The following is a 25,235-nucleotide window of genomic DNA, read 5'->3' on the forward strand; positions in this document are numbered from 1 at the left end:
TTTCTTTCTCTTAGAAATAATTCTGATAAGATACTTAATTTAAGCAGCATATTTTTATTGGTCATTTCAGACAAGTTTCACTGATATCACATTTTCTCTGGATTTTTTACTACAAGGTATTTCATAGTTAGATGTATATATATTCTGGTATCACTTCAGTACTTTCTGGTTACATATAAGCAATTTTCTTCAAATTATACATGATCAATTTTGCACCAACATACTGACTTGTCCTGCTGCAAAACTGTAAAACCACAACAGAAGTTTGTCTTCTTCTTGCAAGTAACTCAATTAGTTCAACATTAACTGTCTGTATTTTAGGATGAAGAAAATCTGAGTCAAGGCCCAATCCAGAATAAGGTTCTAATTACTAAATCACAAATCCAGTTGGATTGTAGCACTTACATGCAACACTTAAATAGTACAATTTATACAGCTGATACAGGATACCCATAGTCACTTTCCTCAGCATACCCAGTTTTTATTGGATAAGAGAGCAAAAACTCAACTACAAATTATTTTTCAACCTGAACTGTCATTCACTGAACATACTAGTTTTGGGAACAGCAGGGACAGGAATGTATGGGAATTAATGAAACTGTGGCCAACAGTTAAAAATACCATTCAAGCAAAAGTTCCTGGAATGATATCCAGAATTCCCAAACACCACCCATACTGACAGTGACATGTGCACCTTGATGCATCTCAGCAGACTGATCTTCTGCAGTTGTCAGGTTTTGGTGATACTGCTCTGTGGTTCATGAATTTTTGGCCCGTCAGTGCTAAGTGTGTTGAAGAACATAGACTTCACTTAAACTTTTACTTCAGAAATTCTAATAAATTTTGTAGTACTTAGAGTAAAAAAGGGGAAAGGATATTCTTGACAACTATTAACAGAGGATTTTGGTTTTGAAAGTACTGCCTTCACAACCAAAAGTTACATTAGTAATCATACAGCTTGCCTTCATTTAGCATTACATTCCCCAAAATTAAAAGATACAACATTCCAAGAGTTCTTATGGTATTCTGTTGATTGGCATGTAAAAACCTAGGCACCCTTGATCCCAACACCCTTGAAAACTATGGGAAGACTGCATTGACTCCATTTGAGGCAGGTTTTCTTCAAAACATTCTAAATTGTGTGACTGCTGTGGAGCAAAGGGATCTGCAAAAGCAGATGTTTCTGCCAGTGAGCACGCAGCAATTGGAGCATTCACCATCAGAAAGCAACTGCTTTGTACTCTAAATTTTAGTGGGAAGGGCTGGGAAGAGATGTGTCTGTGGGCAGTGATTTCATGTATCCCACATCACTGACAGCAAGTCAAAGATGAGCTTTTCTTTACTGCTCCAATAAAAAGTCAAATCTTTCAATGTTGGTTGAAAGATTAATTGTAAACATTCTGATTTTACTAAATGTGTGTAAAGTATCTGAAGTGGTCTAAATGGTGGCAAGTGGCATGTGATACATTTTCCAGGTGATACTAATAAATGCTATTTTTCAAGATTGATAGTGTCATTCTTACAGTTAATTTTCATTGCATTTGAGTTTTTATTGTTTATTGTTCTCTCCATATATGGAGAGAAAATGAAATATTCATTACAGGTCATAAATGGGCAGCTTTCACCTTAACACTTGAAGCATCAGGCTGAATAGTGACCTGCCAAATGCTAAAGAGCTCCAGCATCTTAAAATGAAAAAAAAACACACTTGCTTTTTAATTAAAGCCTTTTCTTGACAGAGAAAGATTTGTATGGAATTCAAACCCTCTCTGTTATTGACATCTTTCACTCCTGAGTGATGCTGTAGCAAGATGAAGCTGCTCCATTTTGGTTTGAGAATCAGCACCTCAAGATGGTTTTTTTATCATAAAATACTGAAAATGCATTTAAGAACAGTTCTTAATAGGTTACTTAATGCATTTTGAATAAATCACCTTAGAAACCTGTGGGAAAAAAAGACTGAGAAAAAAAAAAAGCTGGGTAATTAGTGAACTTAAGGTAAAGTAATTTTGTGGACTTGGAAAGCTGGATCAATTCAAGTTGCAAGAGATATGGAACAAATCAGAAACTAGCAGTAAATAGTTGTACACACTTTTTCCTCTCTCAGAGAGTAACTTTCATAAACAGAGCCACATTCAAATTCCAGGCAAGCCCCATGAAAGCGCAGGCACTGTGTTTTCCAGTAGGTAAAGAATAATCTTCTCGGTGGCTGGATTAAAGGCAACAGCTTTAGACAAACACATAGGCAGGATAAATCTTGTTAAACTTGTCATTCACCAGTATCAGGGTGGAAACAGGGAGGTCATTGGCTGTGTAATGCAGCAGCAGGGCAAAAGCAAGCAGGGAAAGCATCTTGGATTTACGGCAGAAGGTGTAAGCAAGTAAGCAGCTCTTGTCCACAGGGCTGGAAGTAATCCAGCCCCATTCACAGATGCTGTACAGGTGTGGAATTACACACTCGGTGTCTAATTGTACCAGTTCACAACATGCTTACAAGGCAACACAACCTGTCCTGCCCTGGCTGACAAAGTGTGTGTCTTGCTAAGGCTTTCAAAAACTGTGAGTCTTCTTGTCTGTGAGAAGACAAGCTCTGAGTTCCAGTACAGTCCACTAAATTACCCCAGTACCTCCAGCAGTGGCTGTGACAAACTGTGACTGGATTGGGCAGCAGGTAAGCTAGAAGCTCACTTCAGCTGTATGAGAGAAAACATTTACCATGAGATTTCCTATTGAAAGAATGAGGATGTGAGCCCAGAGACAGCAGGCTGCAGGTCTGGACATGGATGTGGACAGGGGAAGAGGTGTATAGTTCATTTTTTCTGGACTGTCCTCAGTGAACAAACATTGAACACAAATGCAAACGCATCCTCTCCCCTCCCTATGGGCCTCCCTTAGCACTGGGCATTCTGTGTGAAGCAGACACAGATCTTTCCTTATGCAATCCACCAAGGCATGGGATTGCTTGGACTGCTCAGGAGCCCCTGTCCCTGCCTGAGCCCCGAGCCTCTGTCTGCCTTACGTGCACGTGGCTGCTCCCCAGCCTGGCTCTGCTCAGCCGATCTACTGAAACACAAGAGAAAGGAGTGGGCTGGGAAGGCAGTGACAGCCCCCAACCGCTGCAGGTTGAGAGCTGGATTTTAGTGCAGTTTCACTCTGGAGAAAGTAATTCAGAATTAGCTGAATGGCCCCAATCTTATAGAACACCTTCACTCACTTCTTTAAATGTGGTAAAATTACTCTTCCTCCACCAAACAATCATCCACTTAGTGACATATGTAATAGGGGGAAAATAAAAAAAGGAAATAACAGCTAAGTCCACACAAGGAACTATTGTAAATGAAAAACTCCACAGATGTGGAGATAACTGATATGAGGTAGTTTCCCAGCCATGTATTTTCCCTGATGATAAATAATAATGACTTCCCTCCAAATTCTCTTCAGGCTGGTTTTTCCTCTCTCTTCCAAATTCTTCCATACTTGAAATTCTTATTTATGTATGAAGCAGAACATGAAATGTCACTGTCATCACTAATAATGGTCTAAGGCTGTCTCACTTTTGAAGGTGAGGAAATTGAAAAAAAAACTTAAAATAGGATGTTCTAAAGTTCTTGGTTTGTACTAAATTAAATTTGCTGGATTTTGAGCCAGCATTCTCCAGGACACTTCACAGTTCTCGGTGATGACAACTGTTGAGGTCAAACAGGTGCCTGGGAGCCACAATGAACATCACTGTAAGAATCTGACAGATCATCACTTGTGATGGATCCAATTACAAGACCTTGCAAGCCTCACAGACCTGAGTCCTGATGGACCTCAGGTGTTTCCTGCCTAGTGGCAAGACAGACATACAGTCATTTTCAAGTTAAAGGTGTCAGCTATTCCATTCTACATTGGCAGTAGTTTGGGGCAGCCATCTGTGTCTTGGAAAAAAAATTCAATCTTTGGGCTAGGAGTAAAGTAAGAGATTTTTACATCATAGTTTTGATGAAATTTAATTTGGGATACTTGAAGAACAGTTTAAATAATTGTCACAATTTTGTTCATACCCTGTTTTGTTTCATTATTTTATCTTAGAACTTTCTTAAATTGTCAGAAGCCTAAACAGGTACCTCTGTGCCTTATGTGGTATCACTGACTCACAGGGAGGGAGCTTTAAGAGGGCAGACACTTTATCTGTCAGGTATTCTGGAAAATGATGTAAAGAACAGAACCTGCACCTGTCTAAAATATGACAAGTTAAGTTGGCTCATGATGGTTCTGATTCAAACTGTGTAGTAACAATAACAAGGCTCCGTCCTGAAAATCAATTCTACTTACTACCTTATTATAATTGCAAGTCATCTGTGTATATGCCTGCTCTGGAATGTACAAGATTTCTGCTTTGGAATGCGAAGGCTTTGGCCACCAGTACCAAGACTCATACTATATGAAAATCATAAATGGAATAACACACATCCTATGCCTCACTGTTGCCTCTGTCAGGTAAATCTTAATGAAGCACGAATTGAGCTTCAATAAAGCATATTTTAAATAATTACTGGAGAGAAGTTCTTTCACCTTTGAACAGCTGACTATATACAGATCCTGTACAGTGGTCTTTCAAGAGTCTGACTTATTTTGTGAGGGTTTTTTTCCCCCATGAAATGCACTGTCAGCACAACTTACATTCTTCATGGACTCTCTGAGCTCATGGGCATTTTCCTCTCTCAGCCATGTTGGTTTTTTTAATTTGCACAAATGCCCACCTTCCAGTAATACAACTCCCATAGCTGTAGCTCAGAACAGAGCTGGCAGGGGAGCCTCTCCCCATGGCTCCAGATTGGACTAAAGGCTACGCAGGTCCTACTGAGTCTCAAGTGGCCCCCAGGACACAGGGATTGTAATATCCTGGAAAACATCACACAGACACATGAGACCATGGGACCAGCAGGCAGATTCAAGTCCTGAAGCTGCAGCCAGACCTGCACTCAACTGCAAGGCCTGCTCCAAGAGCCTACCAGAAAATGGAACCGTTGAGGTCAGAGACAGTGCAAGGTGAGCCAGTATGAAACAGAGCTCAGACCTCAGGTGGGGTATGCAGCTCCTTCAGTCTTAAAAACGTAAAGGGATTTAATATCTTAGGTAACTCCAAAACAAGTTTCTATCAGTTCACTTGTTAATAAAAAGTAGCACTTATTGAAGGCAATTCAGTGCCCGAAGTCTCAGCAGTTGGTGATGCAAAGGACAAGAGGACTGGCTGTGATCTCACAAGCCTGGTGTGCAGTCGCTGGAAAGCCATGCTTGCCAAGTGGTGCAAGAGCATCCTGGGCTATTGCAAAAAGCACCCCAAACAGTAATGACAAATGACAAGAACTACATGACATGACACAGGGAAAGTATGCAGAGAAGCAGGCACACATCTCTGAACAAACACTGGAGGCCTTGACCTTAAAATGAGGTGGTAAGACTGAAGGATCCCATGCAGTTGTCTTGGCTGTGGAAACATTTCTGTGCAGCTCCTCCAACAAGTAAGGGCTGCAGGGACATGACATTATTGGACTCTCTGCCCTTTCTTTTCAGGGTGATGATGTGTTTTTCCAGAGTTCTTTAAGGTATCAAGACTACATACACTCATAATTTAAATTTTGTGACCTTTCACCATGACTTTCATTTTGAAAGCTCACTTTCATCTTGCACCTTCTACAAGATTATTGGAGTAAAAGCAGCTGCAGTCAAATCCAAGGCTTCACCCTTGCAATATTGAGTAGTAATGTGGCTTTCTTACCTTTAAAAAACACTGCTTCCTGCCTACAAAGTGGCAAAGATTCCACACCCCAATTTTCATTAAAAGCCACAGCTTTTCCATTCACTGCAGTAGTTTCTGGGGAGAACTAGGCTGGATGTGTTTTGAGTGTTCTTCTCTGCCACACACATTGCAGTAGACTTGTCCAGTTTCTCAGATGAGAATGTCTGAGCATGTATACCTGTCCAATTTTTAGGCAACTTCAACATCGAACACAAATTGTATTTTCAGAACCACTCCATCAATATCTTTTATGGAGATTAGAAAGAAGAATCCTTCCCACCCTCACGAGGGGTACTTCAAAGCAGCAGGCAAACTCTGTGATCCTTGGGATTCTGATAGAACCCAAAATGATTCAGAAGATTATCTTAAAAAATAAGAAATAATGTTTTCAATTTAAAGTGTACTATGTGCAGAGATGATTATTTGTGAAAAACTGTAATGCACTGAGAAAGGCACCAAGCCTGTCAGAGGTCAAGGAGTGTCTAGATCATGCTTTTAGTCATAAGGTTTAGTTTTAGGTAGTTCTGTGAGGAGCAGAGAGTTGGACTCGATGATCTTTATAGATCTCTTCCAACTTGATGCATTCTATGATTACATGAGAAAATAAATTAATCATTATTGTAACATGAATGTCAAGGCAAACTACCCAGGAATGTGGAGGAGACTGAAATACTCCAGTTCACTGAACTGGACCTTGTTCTTCTGCCTCAAAATCAGAATAAGGAGGTGATTAAGGGTTTTTATGAGCAATGCAGGTAAGAAGTTTGCTTTCATATAAGCTCCCCCTTTTCACAGCAGCATCTCATATACAACCTCACAAGCACAGGATGGGTAAAGGCACTTGGGACCAAAAGATATAATTCTCTTTTAAGGATTCTCTCAAAGCTAGATGGGAAATTAATACATTGTAAGATTACAAACAGAAAGGCTCAAATTTCTAATGATCACTCGACATTAGAAACAAAAAAGAAACTAAAGAGAAAAAGCCCATAATTTCAGTGGCAGCTTTCCTGGCCTTGCTGCCTTCAGAGAGCCACTGAATGCCTGTCAAAATGTAGGAGGTTCAGTGTTTTCAAGAGGCAGTAAGAGAAAGTAAGTGAAATTTCAGTGATGTTTTAAATTTGGCCCCTGTCACCGCTAAGATCTTTGAGTCTCTTGCATGTTTCCAAGTCCTACATCCTACTGTGATTCTGTGTCATGTTTTTGGTTACAGCATCGGCCATGCTCAGAAGCACAAGAACCACCAGTTTTCCTCTAGTTAGAAGCAGACCTGGTGCTGGGTTGCTGGCAGTGCTGGAGGAGCTGCACTTTGGCAGGGACCACAAGAGGTAGGGAATTGCAGCACACAACTAGGACAGAAGTGGAAATCTCATTGCAGAAACGTCTTTCTGACACCTGACAAGGTAACTTCAGTGGGATCTGCCTGTCCTTCTGTTCTGGTGAGCTCTTGGGACTGGGAACTAAGGAACAATTTCTGTACAAGTGCCTTGAGCTTCTGGCTCCAACTCTGACCTCTGGTTTTCCAGAAGATTAATCTGCAGCTTGGCTATACCACTTCTTTATGCTTGTGAGACAAAAGGACTTGCAATGAGAGAATTTTCTATAGGAAAGTCATTCAGGCCATAAAAATGTCCTGTTTGCTTAGGACAAGACTGTAACAAAAAGAAAATGTTAAAACATCACTGACTTTCAAGTCAAATACTCCTTACTTCATGAATATGCCCTTCTCTCAAAAATATTAACAGGTCACCACTAGACAATAAGGAAACAACACAAAACTCCAGGAACTAGCATTAAAGAGGTGTTTGCATTTCACAGCAGGATAAGGGAGAACAGAAGGGCAGCTCTGCCTTCTTTTTGTGTGCTGGGTACAAAGTGAGGTTTGTGCACCTCAGCCCAGGGCCTTGAGGAAGCCGTGCTAACTGAGCTCTGCTCTGGGCAGAGCACAGGAGCCCAGCGCTCCCTGAGGCCTGTACTGCTCCCCGACTCCATCTCAGCACAGCCTGCTGTCCGTACAGCTAAGGACTGTTTGTACAAGCATGGAATTCACACACTGGGACTAGCAATACTATCATATAGTACATCTCCGAAAATGTCAGGCTCAGCAGGGCCCCGTGGACTCACAGTAAATGAGGGCAAGCCAGGGAAAGAAAGTGCAAAGGATCCAGCCCCAGCAGTGGAGGAGCTGCCAAACAGCTCCCTGGAATCTGCTCTTTCTCCAAACACACAGCCTTTGCTGGGCTGTCTTTGGAGCAGCCCTTGCCTTTCCCATATCTGCTGCAGTAGTTATCTTTAGATTTAAATATTTCAATTAATTACCAGCTTCTCAAGTTCAGGAACTATTTTACCTTACTCAAATAGTTTATTTAAAAATATATATATATATATATAATATTCTCCAATTCAGAAAAGGATAGAACTTCCCACAATGTAACATTTTTTTATATATATATATAAAATATTTATGCATTCAGTGAATGGAAACAGTTTTACTGTATACATTTTTAATGTTGTACTCTATGCAAATCTGCATTATCTAAAAATATACCGTACTTCTGTAAATCAAAATAAGCAGGGAAAAACCACCGTAGCTGTACTGTGGGTTATAATACCTAACAGAAATGATATGAAAGTTTTAGTTTTGAATTTAAGAACTCACAAACAACATTTTGCTTTGTGAGCACATAAATAGAAGACTGAATACATTCTTGCTTTGTTAAGCTGAACTGTAGTAGAGGTTACAAAATGTAAATATATTTATTAATTTTCAGTATTTCAGTGTTTCCAAGTCCACTTTTCATGATAGTGTTAAATAAAACATGGTCCTATCCTTCCAAACATTTCAACACTCTTTAAAAACAAAAACAAACAAACAAAATTTTAAAGTGAAATGTCCTCCTTCATTGAAGTGTTAGATCATATTTTAAATTACTGCACTCCCACACAATATTTTATATATATATATATTCTAAATATATATATATATTTATATATATATAAAGAGACCAAATAGGAGACTACATTTTTTTACTGTCAATATGTTTAACATCACATACTGTAGTTGTATAAAACATGCATTTTCTGGGATAATTATGAACACATCATGAATGAGCCCATATATATTATATTTTTTGTACAACTCCAAGTTAAAAAAAAAGTCAGAATAAGTGCCTCTGAGGCCCTTTCTTCCCAGCTATCAGTTCTCAAAACACACTACTGAATTTTTTTATCTATGCCTACAGCTATGTGCTAGAGAACCAGATTAAAACTTTAAAATACATCTACAGTATGTTTCACTTTTCTTAAAGTTTGTGACAGTCCTCAGATATTGTGTTGTGAAATGTAAAAATAGTCACAGATTCTTTTATTTTCCAGAAATAAAAAAAAAAAAACACATCTAGGAGAGTATGCAAAAACAAGGCAAAATGAAGTTTCATAGCACTTAATGAGGGTTAATATAAGTCAATAAGGAGTATTGAGGTTTGTAAAAAGGGCTGGATGAGCAGTTACATGTACAAGCAAATGGTCTGGTAAATCCCATGCTCTCAGACATTGTTTCTGTAACCAACACTTCTCCACCCTTAAAACCAGTTGATATACATTCAAAATAGATTGACACTGATATACTTAATAGGTGTAAAAATAGTGCACTATTTTTTCTGCCACAAAGCAAAACTGCATCCTAAGAGCTGGTAAACTTTCTTTTTCCTTAAATAGAAAGAATGGGCAAAAAAAACTTGAAAAAAATTTAAATTAAGGCAATTAGACAGGTACAAGGGGACTGCCCATGATGATGTAGCTGAAACTAGTATATACTTCAAACCTATACTAGCTGCTGAACACTGACATGCAGCTTCTGATAGATGTGTATGAATGATATAAACTTCAACATTATGGCTTTATACAAGTGCATAGTTGCAACTGCAATAAGTAACGGTATCTGATTAATAAGCATAAAAAAATAAAGTGGAAAGATTTTTAAACCCCTCTTGCAGTATTACAGTACAATATATTTACACAGTTTAATGGTCACTTCTCACAGATGCAGTCTCTATCACTGTGGTGGATCCTCCTCCGGTTCTACGTGCAGACATGCTGGTGGCATCTTTACCAAAGCTGAAAAGTCAGTTTCTTCCATTGCAATACTCATTCCTCTCGATCCTTTTATGAAATGTAGTGTATGTGTCTTGCCAAGAAAGCTTTTGTGGAACAGAGCTTAAAAGGTTACCTAACATATCCTTTGACTATTTACCAACCATTCCTCAACTGATCAGTCACTTGGGAGAATACAGGAAAACCCTCAGAGATTAGTAATTTATATTGCAGCAAAAATGTAAACCTCTGATATATATAGTACAATCTCTCAGGAAAATATATATTTTTAATATATTTTGGGATATGTTTCAGTCTTGCTGTAATGGGAAGAAAATTATCACCTTGACTGTGTCTGCATTCACGGAAAGCAGTTAGCTGAAAAAAAAGCAGGAAGTTTGGTCAGTAAGTGCAACAAATGTAAATCTGACAAAAATATACTTCTTCAAAGTCTTCCTTTATAATGGGTTCATCATTGTACTTGTGAGAAGCGCCTTTCCTCTGCATCCAACAGCAACATTACTCCAGTATAGCACATCCTTACACACTGTAATCCCAAATCAATTAAACCCCCTTGCAACGCATGAGGGTAAAGTACAATATGCACAGTGTAATAGTTACTTCTAAAGGATTAGTGATCAGTAAGCTTTTAATACACAAAGATGCAGAATATTTAATTAACATAATGCTCATTACTGTGAACACTAAGCCAGTTAAGTTCTGCCAGAGCTGGTTCCTCAGTTCCCTGAGCACACAGCAGAGGAGCAGCCCCAGTGCCACTGTTATACAGCTGAGACATACCTCACATACTGCTTAAAACAATTCTTAAGCATTTAACATTTAGGTTTTTTCTGTGTAAATATAAGATTGCATCAATGTGTGAAACGATCAGATCCTGAGGTCTATAAAAAAGGTAAAGCTATTTGCAATACATCCAGAATTAAGCCATGGGACAAATCAGATCACTGCACCAGCGGGATGTTTCTAAAGCAGTCAAGGAAACCACACCACAGAAGCTGCAAACCCATCTGTTTACATAGTTGTCAAATGCCTGGTTAGGTACCCAGAAAGCACAGCACTGCAAAGGAAAGCCAAGTCAAATTCACTTCAGAACAGAGGTAGAAAAGCAAAATGCAGAACTCCAGTGATTTCATGTCTGCTAGCCATAGACCATTTTATATTCAAAGCTTAGAAATGAGAAGTAAATACCAAGTCTACTTCAGCTAAACATCCAACTGCTACCATCTCCCTTCTATCCTTCAAATATTCAATGCTGAGGTTCCCAGTATTAGCATTAGAGATGAGCAAGGACCCTGAAAATAGCAGTTTTGGGGTTTTTTTTTCAGGCAGGCAGACATGAATTTTGAAAAAAAAATCTAAAATTAGAAAAATAAAAACACTGGCAAAGGCAACAACTTTGTTTTAATGAAAATGACTCCTCTAAAAGTTCAATATGATGAACAGAATCTCATTTTTCTATTTAAAATTTTAAAATGAGATCTTGTATTTTCTCTGCTTTGAGAAACAAAATCCAACATAGCATGCTGTATTCAAAGGCAAACAAATCCATTCCTCTCTATTTAGATTTACCCCTTATACTTCTTCAGAAATCAAAAACATCGTCATCATCATCATCACCATCAATATCATCAACATCATCAAAGGACCAATCCCAGTCCTTAAATGCCAGATCAAGTAATCTGCAACAGGAGGGTTTGATGTTTAATGAGTGTCACACTTCTATAAAAGATTGAAAATTCCTTTTGCTATCACTAAACCTTTTTAACTGAAAGACTGTTTAAGGTAGGTGGGTTTGTTCCTTTGCCTACCACGAGTATGAAGATTCAGTTAAGTGTTCGTGAAAGTTATGAATATTGCATTCATTGCAAATCCATCTCAAAAATAATTCTATTCAATAAAGAACTCTTACCATATTGATTTTTTCCCCTAGAATTTCAGTAGGAAAGACCAACATGTACCTTTTATAAAATTATCTGCTTTCTGTTTTGTTGCTGTTTTTGCTGACTGAGGTGGTTTTATGCTCTTCTGCTATCCCCTTCCAGACAATAATGCAAACCTAACAATTTTCCCAATTGTCAAGTAATTTTGAGTGCTGAAAAGAACATTGAATAAGATAGCACTTCATCTGAACCTACAAACAACCACAGCAGGATTTTACTGTATCCCAAAAACAGGGTGATTACACTGTGAAGCTATTCTGTAGCTTGTTATTTAAAGTTAAGCAATGCCAAAAAAGAGGATTTATCAACTTGTTGTCTAGGCCTCCCTGTCTGTGCTCCTTGTATGGTCACCATAGAACAAAGAAGGCAAGCAAGGCAAACCCTCTCAGCAAATGAGTCATTTTACTTATCTGAGGCATTTATTTTGGGATGAGGTGAATCATTGTCTAGAAGCACTCATCTCTTTCTGTTCTAATATCTTAAGTACTAACTTTTCAACTGCTATAGCTACAACAAATGAAACACAGCCTAGTCATCTCTCCAGTGAGCTGGAAGGATCCTAATTACGGTTGTATGCCAAGCACAGGATGCAGGCATGGAAACCTTACCCTAAGAGAGCATCAATATAAACATGTTACATTGTTTAATATAGTTAATCACATGTTTTAAACAAAATGGGTTTCAGGGGAATTTGTAATTTCAGGCTTTAAACTATTTAAACTTTTAAATGTGATATAGCCCTGAAAAGGCTCAATATTCATTTGTTACATGAACTACGAATATTACACTTAAATTTATAGGAATTAAAATACATGAAAATTGGGGTTTTTTTCTATTTGGAATTATCCATTTGGCATGACCCAACCAAATGGCTGAGCAGAAATTATTTGGTCTGTATGAAAAACTGGTTTGCTCTTTCTTAAATCCTCATGAAGAAAAACAGCCATGAAAACCATCATTGTGGTTGTGTGAAATTCCTAGCAGGGAGAGCATTTTTGGGACCAGGCAGCTTGGAAGGAACCTGCTCCAAGCAGGGTCAGATACAAAGCCAGCCCAGGATGCTCAAGACCTTGTCCTGTCAGGTGTTGAGAGCCTCCAGGGATGGAGCCTGTCCAGCCTCACTGGCCTCCCTCTCTGCATTGGCTTTTCCTTCTCTGCAGCTGGAGTGTCTCCTGGTTCAGGGGAGCCCCTTGTTTCTCACCATGCAGCACTGATGAGCCTGGCTCTGTCTCCTGGATGCCCTCCCCAGAGGCTGCTATGGGTGCCCTGGGCATGTCCATCACCCAGGCTCAACAAGCCCAGCTCCCTCAGGCCTCTGCTCTGCCCATCCTGGTGGCCTCTGCTTACTCCTTTCCCAGTGTGCTGAGGGCTGGCTGAATCTGGGGGCTCAGAGGTGGAGGCAGGGTTGTGCTGCACACTATGGAGTGGCCAGAGGGGTATAATCTCTTCCCTCAGCCATCCAGCTGTGCTCCTCTTGGTGCAGTCCCAGGGCCTACCTGGCTGCCAGGGCCCACTGCTCAGTCCCTAGATTGAGCTGGCAACTACATCTCCATTCTTCATAAAGTTCATAAAGGAAAATTAATTATTTCATATGGTAAGCCCTTGCACAAAAGCCTCATAGAAGCCACACTGAGATATAAATTTACCGTAGCAATTACAGCTATTTATGAGTATGTGGTTTCTAATTAAGGTGTTTAAATCCATACAAATTTCCACTGGTTTGACAGACCTGCATTATTCTGGTAATAGGTGACATGACCTCACAGAACTACACTTTTCTTCTGTTAGGTACATTTGTGAGGCTCACTTGGAAACTTAAACTGAAGAATTACATGCTTTACACACAAAAACACTTACCCCCCTCCTTTTCCCACCAGTATAGAATGGTAAATACTATGCTATGAAAGCATTTTGTACCAAAGTTCAAGACTGAAAAAAGGGTATTGGAAGAAAAATAATTATTTGCAGAACACCTAAAAATAGCTATTGAAAAAAATCAGAATTTATCATATACCTTTATATGTTATCAGCAAGAAACTAAGTTAGACTGTAAAGAGCATGCAGAAGTGATCTACTTGTCCCCCAAATTGTCATGAATGTTTTCCTGATTCATGCTTTCAGTCCTATCACTGATATTTTATTTTTGCACAAAGAAACTCTTCAATAATTGGTCCCTAAAAAGTGATTTAAAAGCTTTTTTCCTTCATGATTATAATAAGTCTATTAATTTAAAATCCAAATTATGAGGTCTGATTCTCTTTAAAATATGTAAATTAAATCACCAAAAATTAGACTGTATGAAGGTCGGGAGGGAAGTGAAATCAAATTACTCTAAGTCCTTCCACTATGCATTTCCACTCATTAAAATACCAGTATCTGTTTAAGATCCTTATGCTTCATAGCATAAGGATGTTTTGTGGTAACAGCAGCATCACAGCAAGAGTGTGCTTCCCTGCATTCACCACTTTAACTCTGGCCACACACCCAGCCCAGGTCTCATCCAGCCACCTGAGATGCTGGTGCCAGTCTGGTCACAGAAAAAAGGACAGCAATCCTGTCTAGGCACTGCCCAATTACCTCTCTGGGGAAAAATGTTCAGCCTTTGCTAAACTGGAACACTGCAATGAACAAAATAAGTGAGACCAACCTTTTCACAGGCTGCCAGCACTGGGAACTGAAACAAATATAAACTAGTACTGCAGGTGATGAAAAAAGCAAACTGGAAAAAAGCCAGAAACTGTCCTGCACAATCATAGAAATGCTACCTGCAGAATGCTATCAACTTCCACAGCACAGCACATAGGATTCTGCTCCTTTGAAGTGATCCAGCAGTAAATTAACGATTTTTATATGGACAATTTTTACCCAATCGGAAGAATCTGATTAGGCTACTCTTTTAGGGATCATGAGACATTAGCATGAGCCCTTCTACCCTGAATAAGAAATTGAAACCAATTGTAGTAAAACATTTAGAACGATAAATTAAATAGCAACTCTTGTGTCACCTTGGTTTGTTTGGAGGAAGCTGTCGACTTGGTCGTCTGATGGACTGGTTTGGCTGTACCTTCATGGAAGTTCTGGGAGAAGATCGAGCAAAGGGGTCTGGTGCTGGAGGCTTCTTGGGTATTTTTTTCACCAGTCGGCTCACCCATTTTTGCTGTTCTTCCGTAGAATTAGCTAACAGTAGTAGATTCTTCGCCGTAGAAATATCATAGTACACTGTAATAAGATTTTAAAAATAAAAATGAATATTGTTATTATTCTAAACACGGCTCCACATCAAAAATTAGCTGTCAGATTAGGATACTCTCATACTCAAAGCAGAGAAATCAGCAGAGAGGTCAAAAGTAAAATGAACCAGTAGGTTTCATGGCTGCTGACAGTGCCTCCTCCTTTTGTTTTGAGAGTAACACTGTAGTACTGCGGAAGATGCACATTCAAGTGGAAGAAAACACAGGTAATGCAAAGAGGCGTGATTGAGACTAAAAAATTATATAATGTTGAGCCACAAGGAGCAACCTTCACCACATGTAACCCCTTCCATAGCGCTGTTGTTTCCCACAGCAGAGCACAACACAGTGTGAGCACCTTACAACCACCAAGCTCTGCTGCATGAGGATGACAACACAACAGGCACATGCACACCACAGCCACGTGCCATGAACCACAGCAGAGTGACCCTCACGGAGACACCCTCGGAAAGGGGCTGATGGCCGCGTACTAACAAAAGACAAACCAACCTTGATGTTCAGTTGGTGTCAGACCATTACTAGAATCCTCTGATCTATTAGAATGCCTTGTGGCTCCAGCACTATCTGCATATTTAAATACTTGCTATTTACCTTTGCAAGGCGCTATAATCTCTTCCTTTTTATCCATGTGATCTTTGTGACATTTGATATGGCAGCGGCGACATTCCAGAGCAGGAGGAGGTTTAAACATGTGCCACAGGGGCTTCATGCAAGCTTCACAATTGGTTGGGAAGTGGTAAAGAGTAGGTATAAACTCATGTCCTTTGTGACAAATGTAATTTGACTTCTCTCCCATGGGCTCCACAGGAAATTCCTGTTCCTTTTTGCTCTCTCCTTCATTAGCATATAGAATCTAGAATGAAAGCAAAATAATCTCAATACTTTGAGATGGCAAATATAAATTGAGAGTCATTATCTAAGTACAAAGATTGAAGAAGTATACTAGGAATGATTTTTCAATGATTTCTGAGTAAGTATTTAATTTAACAGTATTTTTGACAATGTCTGAAATGCCATGTCTATTACACCAGAAACATTAATTTATTAATGAATACCTGGAATATCCTAGGAATTTCCTTGGCATCTGCTCTGTACACATCGGTCTGAGTGACTGGTCGGACATGGAAGAGTTTGCTATAGGAAATTGTTTCAATAAGGACAAAAATTAATGTTACCACAATGATAAATATGACATATTAACTTAGGATACAACATACCGCATTAAGGCTTAGAACCATTAAAGATTTGTCAAGTTTGTATAGATTTCTAATCACTTGGTAAAGCCCTGTCTTTCAACCCTGCACACAAACTCCCAAAAACTCTAAATAAAAAGAAGTCACAAGCATCCAGCTACATTTGTGGAAGCACTGAGAAACCATCATCATATGACTTTAATGGCTGCTGGCATCTTTCTAACACAATCCTTTCCCCATGCTCTGAATAGCCACATTCTGCATTTATTAAGAAAACAAATTAACTATATAACCCCCCTGTAAGGCCATGTTGAAGGAGAAAATACATGAACACTGAAAATGATACCTTCTCTGCTACAGTTTCCATTACATGCCCTGCTCCCAAGTGTGTGTGAGGCAGGTCTAGCTGAGCCAGTGGGGGCACTTCAGTTACACCAGGGCTCAGTGCAGCTCTCTGGATCACTCTGAGCCCCACACTGCTCCTCCTGCAAACCCCACTCTGCACCACAGTGGGTCCAGCTCTACAGTTCAGATTAAAAAACCATGTCCCATGTGATGTGGTCCCAGACTGGACCTCAAAAAGCCCTTTGGTCACAGATCTTTCCAACAGAGTTCACCTACAGATAAGAAAAAGGAAACACACATGGCAATACTTACTCTATATCCAATACCATATGGGGATTAGATTGCTCTTTATCTTGTTCACTGTCATAGAACAGGATCTTCTTGCTGCTTACAATGACATACTGTTAGGAGACAAAAGGATAAAACATGTTTTAATTCAGCTCACCACAGATGTCAAATATGTCACAACAATTATCTAGCACATATGTTGTAGCAATATTTTTCTACAATTTGATTAAATGGTACCTAAGTGGACAGTGGTAGTACTAAGTCCATGCCAAGGAATTCATTGCATAACAAACACAATTCTGATTACCTGATAAATCAAGTTATATTATCAGATTAACTGATTTTTAAACATATTTAAATATCTATGAAGAAACAAAATGAAGGTCAGGAAGAAAGCAGGATATAAGCTTTTCCGTTCTATTTTATTGATTTAATTTTCACTTGGATTGGTAGAGAGTAACTGTCCTCCTGCCTATTTCATGTGTTCAGGTCACAGCTAATAGGGATCATATTTTACAAGATCACTGTTATACTTACCAGAATGTTAAGCAATGTTCACTAAAAAGCTAATTACCTGAAAGATGTCCTACTTCCAGTATTTTGCCTAGAATTAACTGTATGGCAGCAGTAAGGAAATATGTATGTTACATTTTGGACAAAGATTCATCAAAGAGGTTACTGAGAAGCAGTAAACAAATGAAGGCTGCACAAAGAGGACGAGTAGGTTTTAGTCTTTATCTCCTAAATAAAGAAATTGTCAAGAGCACCTTGTTTCCAGACTCTGCCTAAATCCAGCTGTGTAATACTGATGGGAATGCTCATGGCATGTAAAAACATCTGAAGATCATGAATGACTGCTCTCACCTCTGGCTATACACAGAGGTGTCTTAAATTATTGCAATTGTCTTAAGCTGCTCCTCTCAGATGTAACGATATCAGTTAGCACATTTTATACATTTAAGTAAGGAGAGAAAACAGAAAAACTGAAGAGTTGAAAACCTACAGTAAGTTTAAAGTTGAACCTATGCATGAAATAAAATAATAAATCTAGTTTTCTTACCTTTTTAACCCATCCAAATTTCTTAGTGTTATTTCTAACAGGCATTGATAGCCAGCCTTCCAATCTTGATTCTGAAAAAGAGATATGTATTAAAGAACAGACAAAAAAAATTGAGACTACTGTGCATTTTAGAAGTTATTGAACATCAATAATAAAGCAAGAGAGCAAACATGAGAAGATGAACTATTTAACAGTATGAGATCTTGCGAAGTTTATCATGGTAAATGTTCAGGAATACATTAAATAATGAACCACTGAATACAGCCAATAACCAGCAATGCAATCACAAAGAAGTAGTAGGAGGAAGGAAAAGAACAAACTTGCAATTATAGCACACACATTCCCTTTAGTAATTTTTTCATGTCTTAAAAGCCTTATGTCCACTACCTTTTACAACAGCAGCTAAAGATATTAGTACAGACCACACAACATCCAATCCAAGACCAAAAAAAGGCAAATTACCACCACAAATAACCTATATACCCCATATGGGGGAAATGTCAGTTTAGTATTCTAATTCATGCTTTTTGATCTCTAAATTTTTCTTTTCTCTAATTCTGACTGTATCTCCTAGGCTTTCTGATCCAAAATGAGTAATTTTTGGCTAACTTTTAGGCCTTGCCTGAATTCAACTGCCCTTTCGCACACTTGCAGTATTTTATATTACACTGGCACATTTGTCAGATTTGATTTATCAAGAATATTGAGAGCTCAGCTGTTGTTTGACACACACATTTCAGCAGTCACCAAAAGCTCAACAGGATCACACTTTGCCAGTGCTTGGAAATACACAGGATCACATACCCTTCCACCCTATTTTTGTAGCTGCACGTAACACAAGTGTTTCTTCTCCCTACGTTTTATTAAGAGGAACTACTTAATTGCAATAATATTTTTCTACTGAGTTTCCTACCCTAGCAGATAACCTCTACTACTGCTGAGGAACCTCCAAATCAAAAACAGTGAAGTGTTAAGCATTAATAAGGACAAAACCATGGAACTAGCAGAAACATACTCCAAAACAACAAAAACTATTTTTCTTCTTATTAGAGGGCATTTGCATGTTCCTGCCCATGTTTAACACAGTGTAACAAATAATTACTAAATATTCATAGAATTCTTTTTGTGTTAGAGAGACTTAAAGCAAGATACACAGATACACACTGTCTTCAATGTTTATTGCTCTACAAGCAATGCTGTTGAGGACCTATTTTAATAAACATATCAAGTACATGAAACAGTTCTGTAACATTTGTTTTGCCTCATACCTGCCACCTTATATTGTTCCTTTCAACTACACTTCATAGAAAGTGTAATAAGCATAAGGTTGATACAAAAAATAGTCTACCCTATATCCAGGAAGCAGAAGTAGAGAAAAAAAAAATCCATATTTCTTGTATTTCCTCAAATATGATTTTCTTATTTTTCTCTGTAACTTGTAATACAGATTAAATTAGACAAAATGGACAGCTTCTCATTATAGTTCTTCAATTCTGGTGTCCATTCAATACTAACAGATCAGAAAAAGGGCAGAATATTCCAAACTTCTCAAAATACATGCTAATAAACACTAGGACACTATCCTACCTCAAATATTTTGTAATTATGTCAGCAAAAAATCTCAGCTAAGATTTTTACTTTAGAACAAAGCAAATCCATGCACATACCACAACAGCAGCTAACAAGGAAAAAATACATATGTATGTAAGTTTTCTTTCATTAGAAGCTTCAAAGCAAAAACCAGAGAATGAGGAAAATAGAGAAATTCTTTACTGTAGTTTGATGAAGGAATGTCAAAATACCAAAAGAGGTCCTATCACCTTGAGTGGAAAGGTATTCACACTTTAAAGGAATCTCATGTGAAATAGAGAAATTTGAATGCAATAAAAAACCCACCTCTAACATTAACACTAAACAAAAGCTTTGTTAAAAGGATGTATGTATAGTCACATAAAATTAATATAGAATTAACAAAACAGAGCCTTATCACTCATAATATACTTTTAAGACAAAACAATGTAATATTCAGGACAATGAAATTCTACAAGAAAATCATAGATGTGAGCTGTTAGATATTTCCACAGTTCACTTAAACACAAAGATTTGACCTTTTGGTGTTCAGTACCTTAGGGTCATACAGAGAGCTGCAGATACTGTGTAGAGCTATCTTGAAAACAAGCCATAAGGCTAATTTATTCAGTGACTCAATAAAAATGGTGGGTTTGTAACTGTCAGCAAGCATTTGCAAACATTTAGAGAAAACAGGCGAGTTATTTCATGCAAACTTTCTCATGTCTTTGATGGCAATGTTTACTGCTGCTGCAGCGTGTTATCTGCCAGATTTGGTTTATGAGTCTTTCATTATGAATTAATAGTGTTAGTTCTGAACCAAAAAATAACACAATAAGAACAAAACCAAACAGTTCTCAGGGGTGTCACCTGTGCTATCAACTTCTGTAGGGCTGTGGGAACAAGACAAAGGCTCTTCCTCTGAGTCAGAATCAGAATCAAGAAGCATGCGAGAACTGGAAGGCTTAGTGGCAATACTGACAGAGGTAGAAGAGTGCTGATAGGTAAAGGACATGGATTCCATAGTGTGGGATTGAGTGATATGGACTAAACATAAAGCATAAAGGAGGAAAAGTAGAAAAGAAGTCAAAATAGAATCTCTAAGAGAGTATTAGTTTTACATTTTATCACATACACATAATAATTGCAAAGTAACCACCAAAATAAAGTGAAAAAAAATTTAGTTCTAATGGAGCACAACATAATTTTTAAAAAAATTCTTTAAATAAATATAAGGTGAAGTATTACAACAGACAGATTTAGTTAGCAGGTGAGCAAGTGATCACTGTCAAAGGATTGGTAAGATAGTAGAAATAGATGAAGATGAGAATCACAGAATCTTCAGACCATCAATTTAATACTCCGGTATCTATGGAAAAACACTGGTATGAACCTAGTTAATGCAGAAATATTAACAAAATTAACATACCAGGGAATCCATCATCTGCCTCAGCCTCTCCAGGCCCACTGCCTATGCTACTGTTGTCCAGCCCAATGTGCAGTGACTGCAGCTGGGAGCGAAGCTGTTCAATGTCACTGTCTTTGCTGTCCAGAGTCATCTGCAGCTCAATCCGTATCTGACTCTCTTCTGCTATTTGCTGCAGGGATAAATTGCAACATTTCCTATTATCACAATATTTGGTTACTCAGAGAAAATTATGCAGAATTTGTAGCCAATCTCAATATACATTCTGTGTATTTCTTCTGGTTGGGGAAATTCAAAAATAGAGACTGGATATACTACCTTAAAGTCTGTATCAATAGTAAGACTTTACAGAAAATACTCCAATGTTTACATTTACAAAAGGATCTTACTGCCTGCATTTCATTTATTTCCTTCTGATATTTGATCATCATCTGGGTTAACTTTTCTCGTTCAGACTTCAGTTCCATATGCAGCTTCCTATTTTCCTTTTCCTTCCGCCGTACATCAGTGTCAGCTCCACGTTTGACTGGACCCTTGCGATTCATGATTTCAGCCAATTTATTCACAGCCTTCCCATGGGAAAGAAAAAAGTGACAAAAACCACAGTAATAAATACATAGAGTTAAGTTGTGAAGAAATAAAGTCTTCATCTATAACCAAGCACTTCTAACTATACATTAAGATCTCTGCAATCCAGTATTACAAGCTTGCTTTAATTCAATGTATTACACAAAATATAAAAGAAGGTAATGATGCCCTTTTTACTTGAAGCAAGCATTAGCTGTGTGAGCACTTTCACTCATTCAAAGAATCCCTTCCATTTTCACTACATAGACTCAAAATGTGTCTTTGTATTAAAATGCCACTTGTTCTAAAAAACAATGTAGATTAAAATCAGAAATGTCCTTCTTTATAGAACTTGTAGAGATATATAAATCAAGATTGAAACCAGTAACATATCAAATCATTTGAAGGAAATGAAGGCTTCTGCTGGTGGAATACATCTGGATTAGAAGTTCCTCTATTATGAGTCATAAGGATTCAGTTTCACTACACTGAAAGTCTACTTAGAAGAAGGGGGAAAAACACCAACATATTTTCTTTCAGAGCAAAAACAAATAAAGCAATACTGGCATATATATCAACAGTTTATAAAGGAAAGTATTCTATTAAAAATTATTTGATTCATGAACATTGTGTATACATGCATTTAAATATATTTGCTTACCTGGGTTTTTAATGTTCTTTCATTCAACAACTGTTTCTCAAATTGTGCTTTAATATTTCCTACATTTGCTTCTTCTTCTTTTAGCTTTGTAATTTCTGTGGCAAGATAATTAAAAGAAAGTCATGAAAACTCATGACAAATGCATATAGTACTATTAAAGAACAAATCTAGTTTCAATTTAAATCCCATTTGGTTCAGAGATTACGTACGTTCTTGTGCTTCCTTCAGTTTATTGTTTAGTTCTTCTTTCTCATTAGCAAGGTTAGCCACATCACTAGTTAGTGTCCTATTTGCTTCCTCCAACTAAGAAAAAAACAAAGGACATGTGAACATGTAACAAATCTCATTTGGCAAACAAAGCAGCATTACAAGACAGAAAATGCTGCAGAGTGAGACCAGGATAAGGAAAAGAGGACTTGCTGTAAGAGGGGTAGGGGCACAAAAGAAAGAATGGTCAGAGAAATGCATGGAAGAAACACAGTAAGAGATTATTGAATTTCAATCATAAGAAAGAAATATTTTCCAAAGATTAGGTATACTTGTATATCTCTAAATCTGCTAAAGAGCAATGGATAACTCAAACTGCAAATAAAGCTCATGTACAATGTCTACCAAAATTACAGATCATGTAACTCACTGAGGCTATGGTGGCATCTTTCTCAGTAAGTTCCTGTTTATGCCTCGCCATCATCTCTTTAATCTCCAGCTCTTTCATAATCTTCTCTTTTTCCAAATCAGAGTACTGTTCTTCAGCAATGGAACGGGCAAGTTGTTCTGAATCTGCTTTTGTCAAAGTAATCTCTAGCTGAGCAGCCAAGGAATCTCTGCAAATTATTGATATATACTTTTAACTTTAAAATGGGTAGGTTAGGAAGGAAAGAAAACAACAAAAAGCCATCCTGATCCTTTATGTACTAGCAGTCCAACTAGCAAAACCTACCTCTCATCCTGTAACTCTTGTATCTTCTGCTGCATTTCTTTACAAATTTTGGTCTTTTCCTCACATTCTTCTTTAAGTTCTCGAACTTGTGTCTTATAAAGAGTCTAGAATTTAAAGTTGGAAAGAAAATGATGTGATTTCTATACTCTTGAAGGTCCACAAAATTTAATACAAGTTGACATGGTATGCAGTTCCTTAATCACACTAATTAGAGTATAATTGTGCAATGCCTTCTTGAAACTTATCTAAATATCATCATCATTCACCAATGTGCTTTGGTTATTTTACTTTGTTGTTTTTCCTTTTTTAATTTATATATTTGTGAATGGGTAGATGTATGATTTACATTTTCTTTGTTTCTATACATACTTCTAAAGATACTCTAAATGTGAAAATCACTATTTTGTACGAAATCAGAAGTATCAGAAGGAGAGAAAATAATTAATTTATTTTTCTCTACTATTTTAAATCTTTATCTCATGTAATTAGGCATGTGGAGTTTAGATTCTAATCATACAAATCCATAAAACCAATATGACAGTTAAAGAACAAAAAGAAATACAGGAATAAGGGAAAACCAATTAGAAAATAATTTGAAATTCAAAAATTTCACAGAAACAATATAAATTTAGAACTCTGAAGAAAATGAAAGAAACATTATAATGCTCTGTCCACTCAAATGACTGACTACAGGTCAAGTAACAGATTCTAAGTGTACTTACTGCAGGGATTTCAAGACAGATAGTCTCTCTGGCCCATCTACAGCAGTCAACTGACCTCAATTCTCCCTTTCTTTCCTTTAACATGTGTAACATTTTAATCTATAAAACTTTAGGCAGGCCTCCTCCTCACTCACCTAAATCCACAAGGAAATCTTAATTTTCCATTAATATTGAAAGAAGCCTTTTGGCATCTCATGCAGTGACTGGCTGTGCACTGTTAATAAAAATTGACCTCCACATGCCAGTGATGATGTTTTAAGTCTGCTACATATTTATTCTGGTGCACCTTGCCACAATAAATGAAAAACTCCCAACAGATCACCACCAAGTTTGGTCGTAATGCAAAATTTCCTTCTGAGCTGTAGATGCACATGTATTGTCACATCACATGAGAATACAACTCTTCTCTATCATACAGCATGGAAAAGGCTTAAAACATGCACAAGATTATTCACATTGTGGAAAAACGAGCTGCTTCACTCCTCCCTCTGAACTCCCCTACAAAGCTGCGACATTTCTCAACATAAGCTCTTTTGTGCTGCTCAGTGATCAAGATCAAGGCAGCAGACAACACTGGAGACAGGCACAAGAAAAACAAGTAGCTTTGGGTTAGAGATGTGAAATGTCTGATAGCTGAGGGGGAAGAAGAAAAGCTAACATACTCAGTAAACAGATTAATATTAAAAAAAAGCAGCATAAAACATACTGAGAAATATTGCTCGGCTTCGAGCTGGTCTTGAAGCTCTTTCATTTGTCCATCTGCATCTTGACGTTCCCTAGAAAGGAAGAACATGCTTTAGAGATATGAAGGTATTCCAAAGCAGCAAACAGAAAAGACAGCAATCACACTCTTGAGATCTCCAGCAATTTTTTGATCTAAGTATCATCAGCTATTAAACCTGAAGCTTCCTCTGGGTACCAGCTCTCTTTTTCACTTGTACAGCAGAGAATACTGCACTAATAACAAGTCAGTTTAATGCTAACACACTAACTACAACAGTGTCACAAAGTTTAACTGCTAAGAGACACTGATGAAGTAAACAGCCATCAACAGAATCTTATTTCCATGTAGAATGTCACTGATCTGACTGGTTGGTTTAGGTCTCTTGTTTGCTAGAGCACAGTGTGTGAACATCTGTATTCCTTGACATGCATATTTTCTTGAATTCATCTGTTATTTAAACAAGTCAGTTCCATAACAACAGAAATGTAGCAGAAAAGATTTCTGCCAGTGTTTCACATTATGGCCACCTTCTACATGACTAACTGCATCTTGCTGACAGAAAGGCAAAGAGCACAGGGAGACAAAACATGCAAAGTCATAAAGGAGCTAGGATTGAGATTCATCTGATACATGAGGTAATCTGATCTTTTT

General features: G+C 37.8%; 1 protein-coding gene across 2 annotated transcripts in view; it reads right to left on the minus strand.

Annotated features, from left to right (window-relative positions):
* Nucleotides 1–34: 34 nt before the first annotated feature.
* ROCK2 (Rho associated coiled-coil containing protein kinase 2) overlaps nucleotides 35–25,235 on the minus strand; it is a 104,398-nt gene continuing 79,197 nt past the window's right edge. For both annotated transcript variants that reach the window (XM_064707723.1, XM_064707722.1), the window contains 13 exons: nucleotides 24,567–24,636; nucleotides 23,139–23,242; nucleotides 22,836–23,022; nucleotides 22,408–22,501; nucleotides 22,199–22,293; nucleotides 21,360–21,539; nucleotides 20,974–21,142; nucleotides 17,976–18,046; nucleotides 16,940–17,028; nucleotides 16,145–16,223; nucleotides 15,681–15,942; nucleotides 14,844–15,057; nucleotides 35–10,255 (listed from right to left, as the gene is read on the minus strand). In XM_064707723.1, the coding sequence (XP_064563793.1) occupies nucleotides 10,252–10,255; nucleotides 14,844–15,057; nucleotides 15,681–15,942; nucleotides 16,145–16,223; nucleotides 16,940–17,028; nucleotides 17,976–18,046; nucleotides 20,974–21,142; nucleotides 21,360–21,539; nucleotides 22,199–22,293; nucleotides 22,408–22,501; nucleotides 22,836–23,022; nucleotides 23,139–23,242; nucleotides 24,567–24,636 (1,618 nt within the window). In that variant the 3' untranslated portion in view covers nucleotides 35–10,251. The remainder of the gene's footprint in view (nucleotides 10,256–14,843; nucleotides 15,058–15,680; nucleotides 15,943–16,144; nucleotides 16,224–16,939; nucleotides 17,029–17,975; nucleotides 18,047–20,973; nucleotides 21,143–21,359; nucleotides 21,540–22,198; nucleotides 22,294–22,407; nucleotides 22,502–22,835; nucleotides 23,023–23,138; nucleotides 23,243–24,566; nucleotides 24,637–25,235) is intronic.

This window comes from Zonotrichia leucophrys, chromosome 3 (assembly GCF_028769735.1).
Source record: "Zonotrichia leucophrys gambelii isolate GWCS_2022_RI chromosome 3, RI_Zleu_2.0, whole genome shotgun sequence".
Classification (NCBI taxonomy): Eukaryota; Metazoa; Chordata; class Aves; order Passeriformes; family Passerellidae; genus Zonotrichia; species Zonotrichia leucophrys.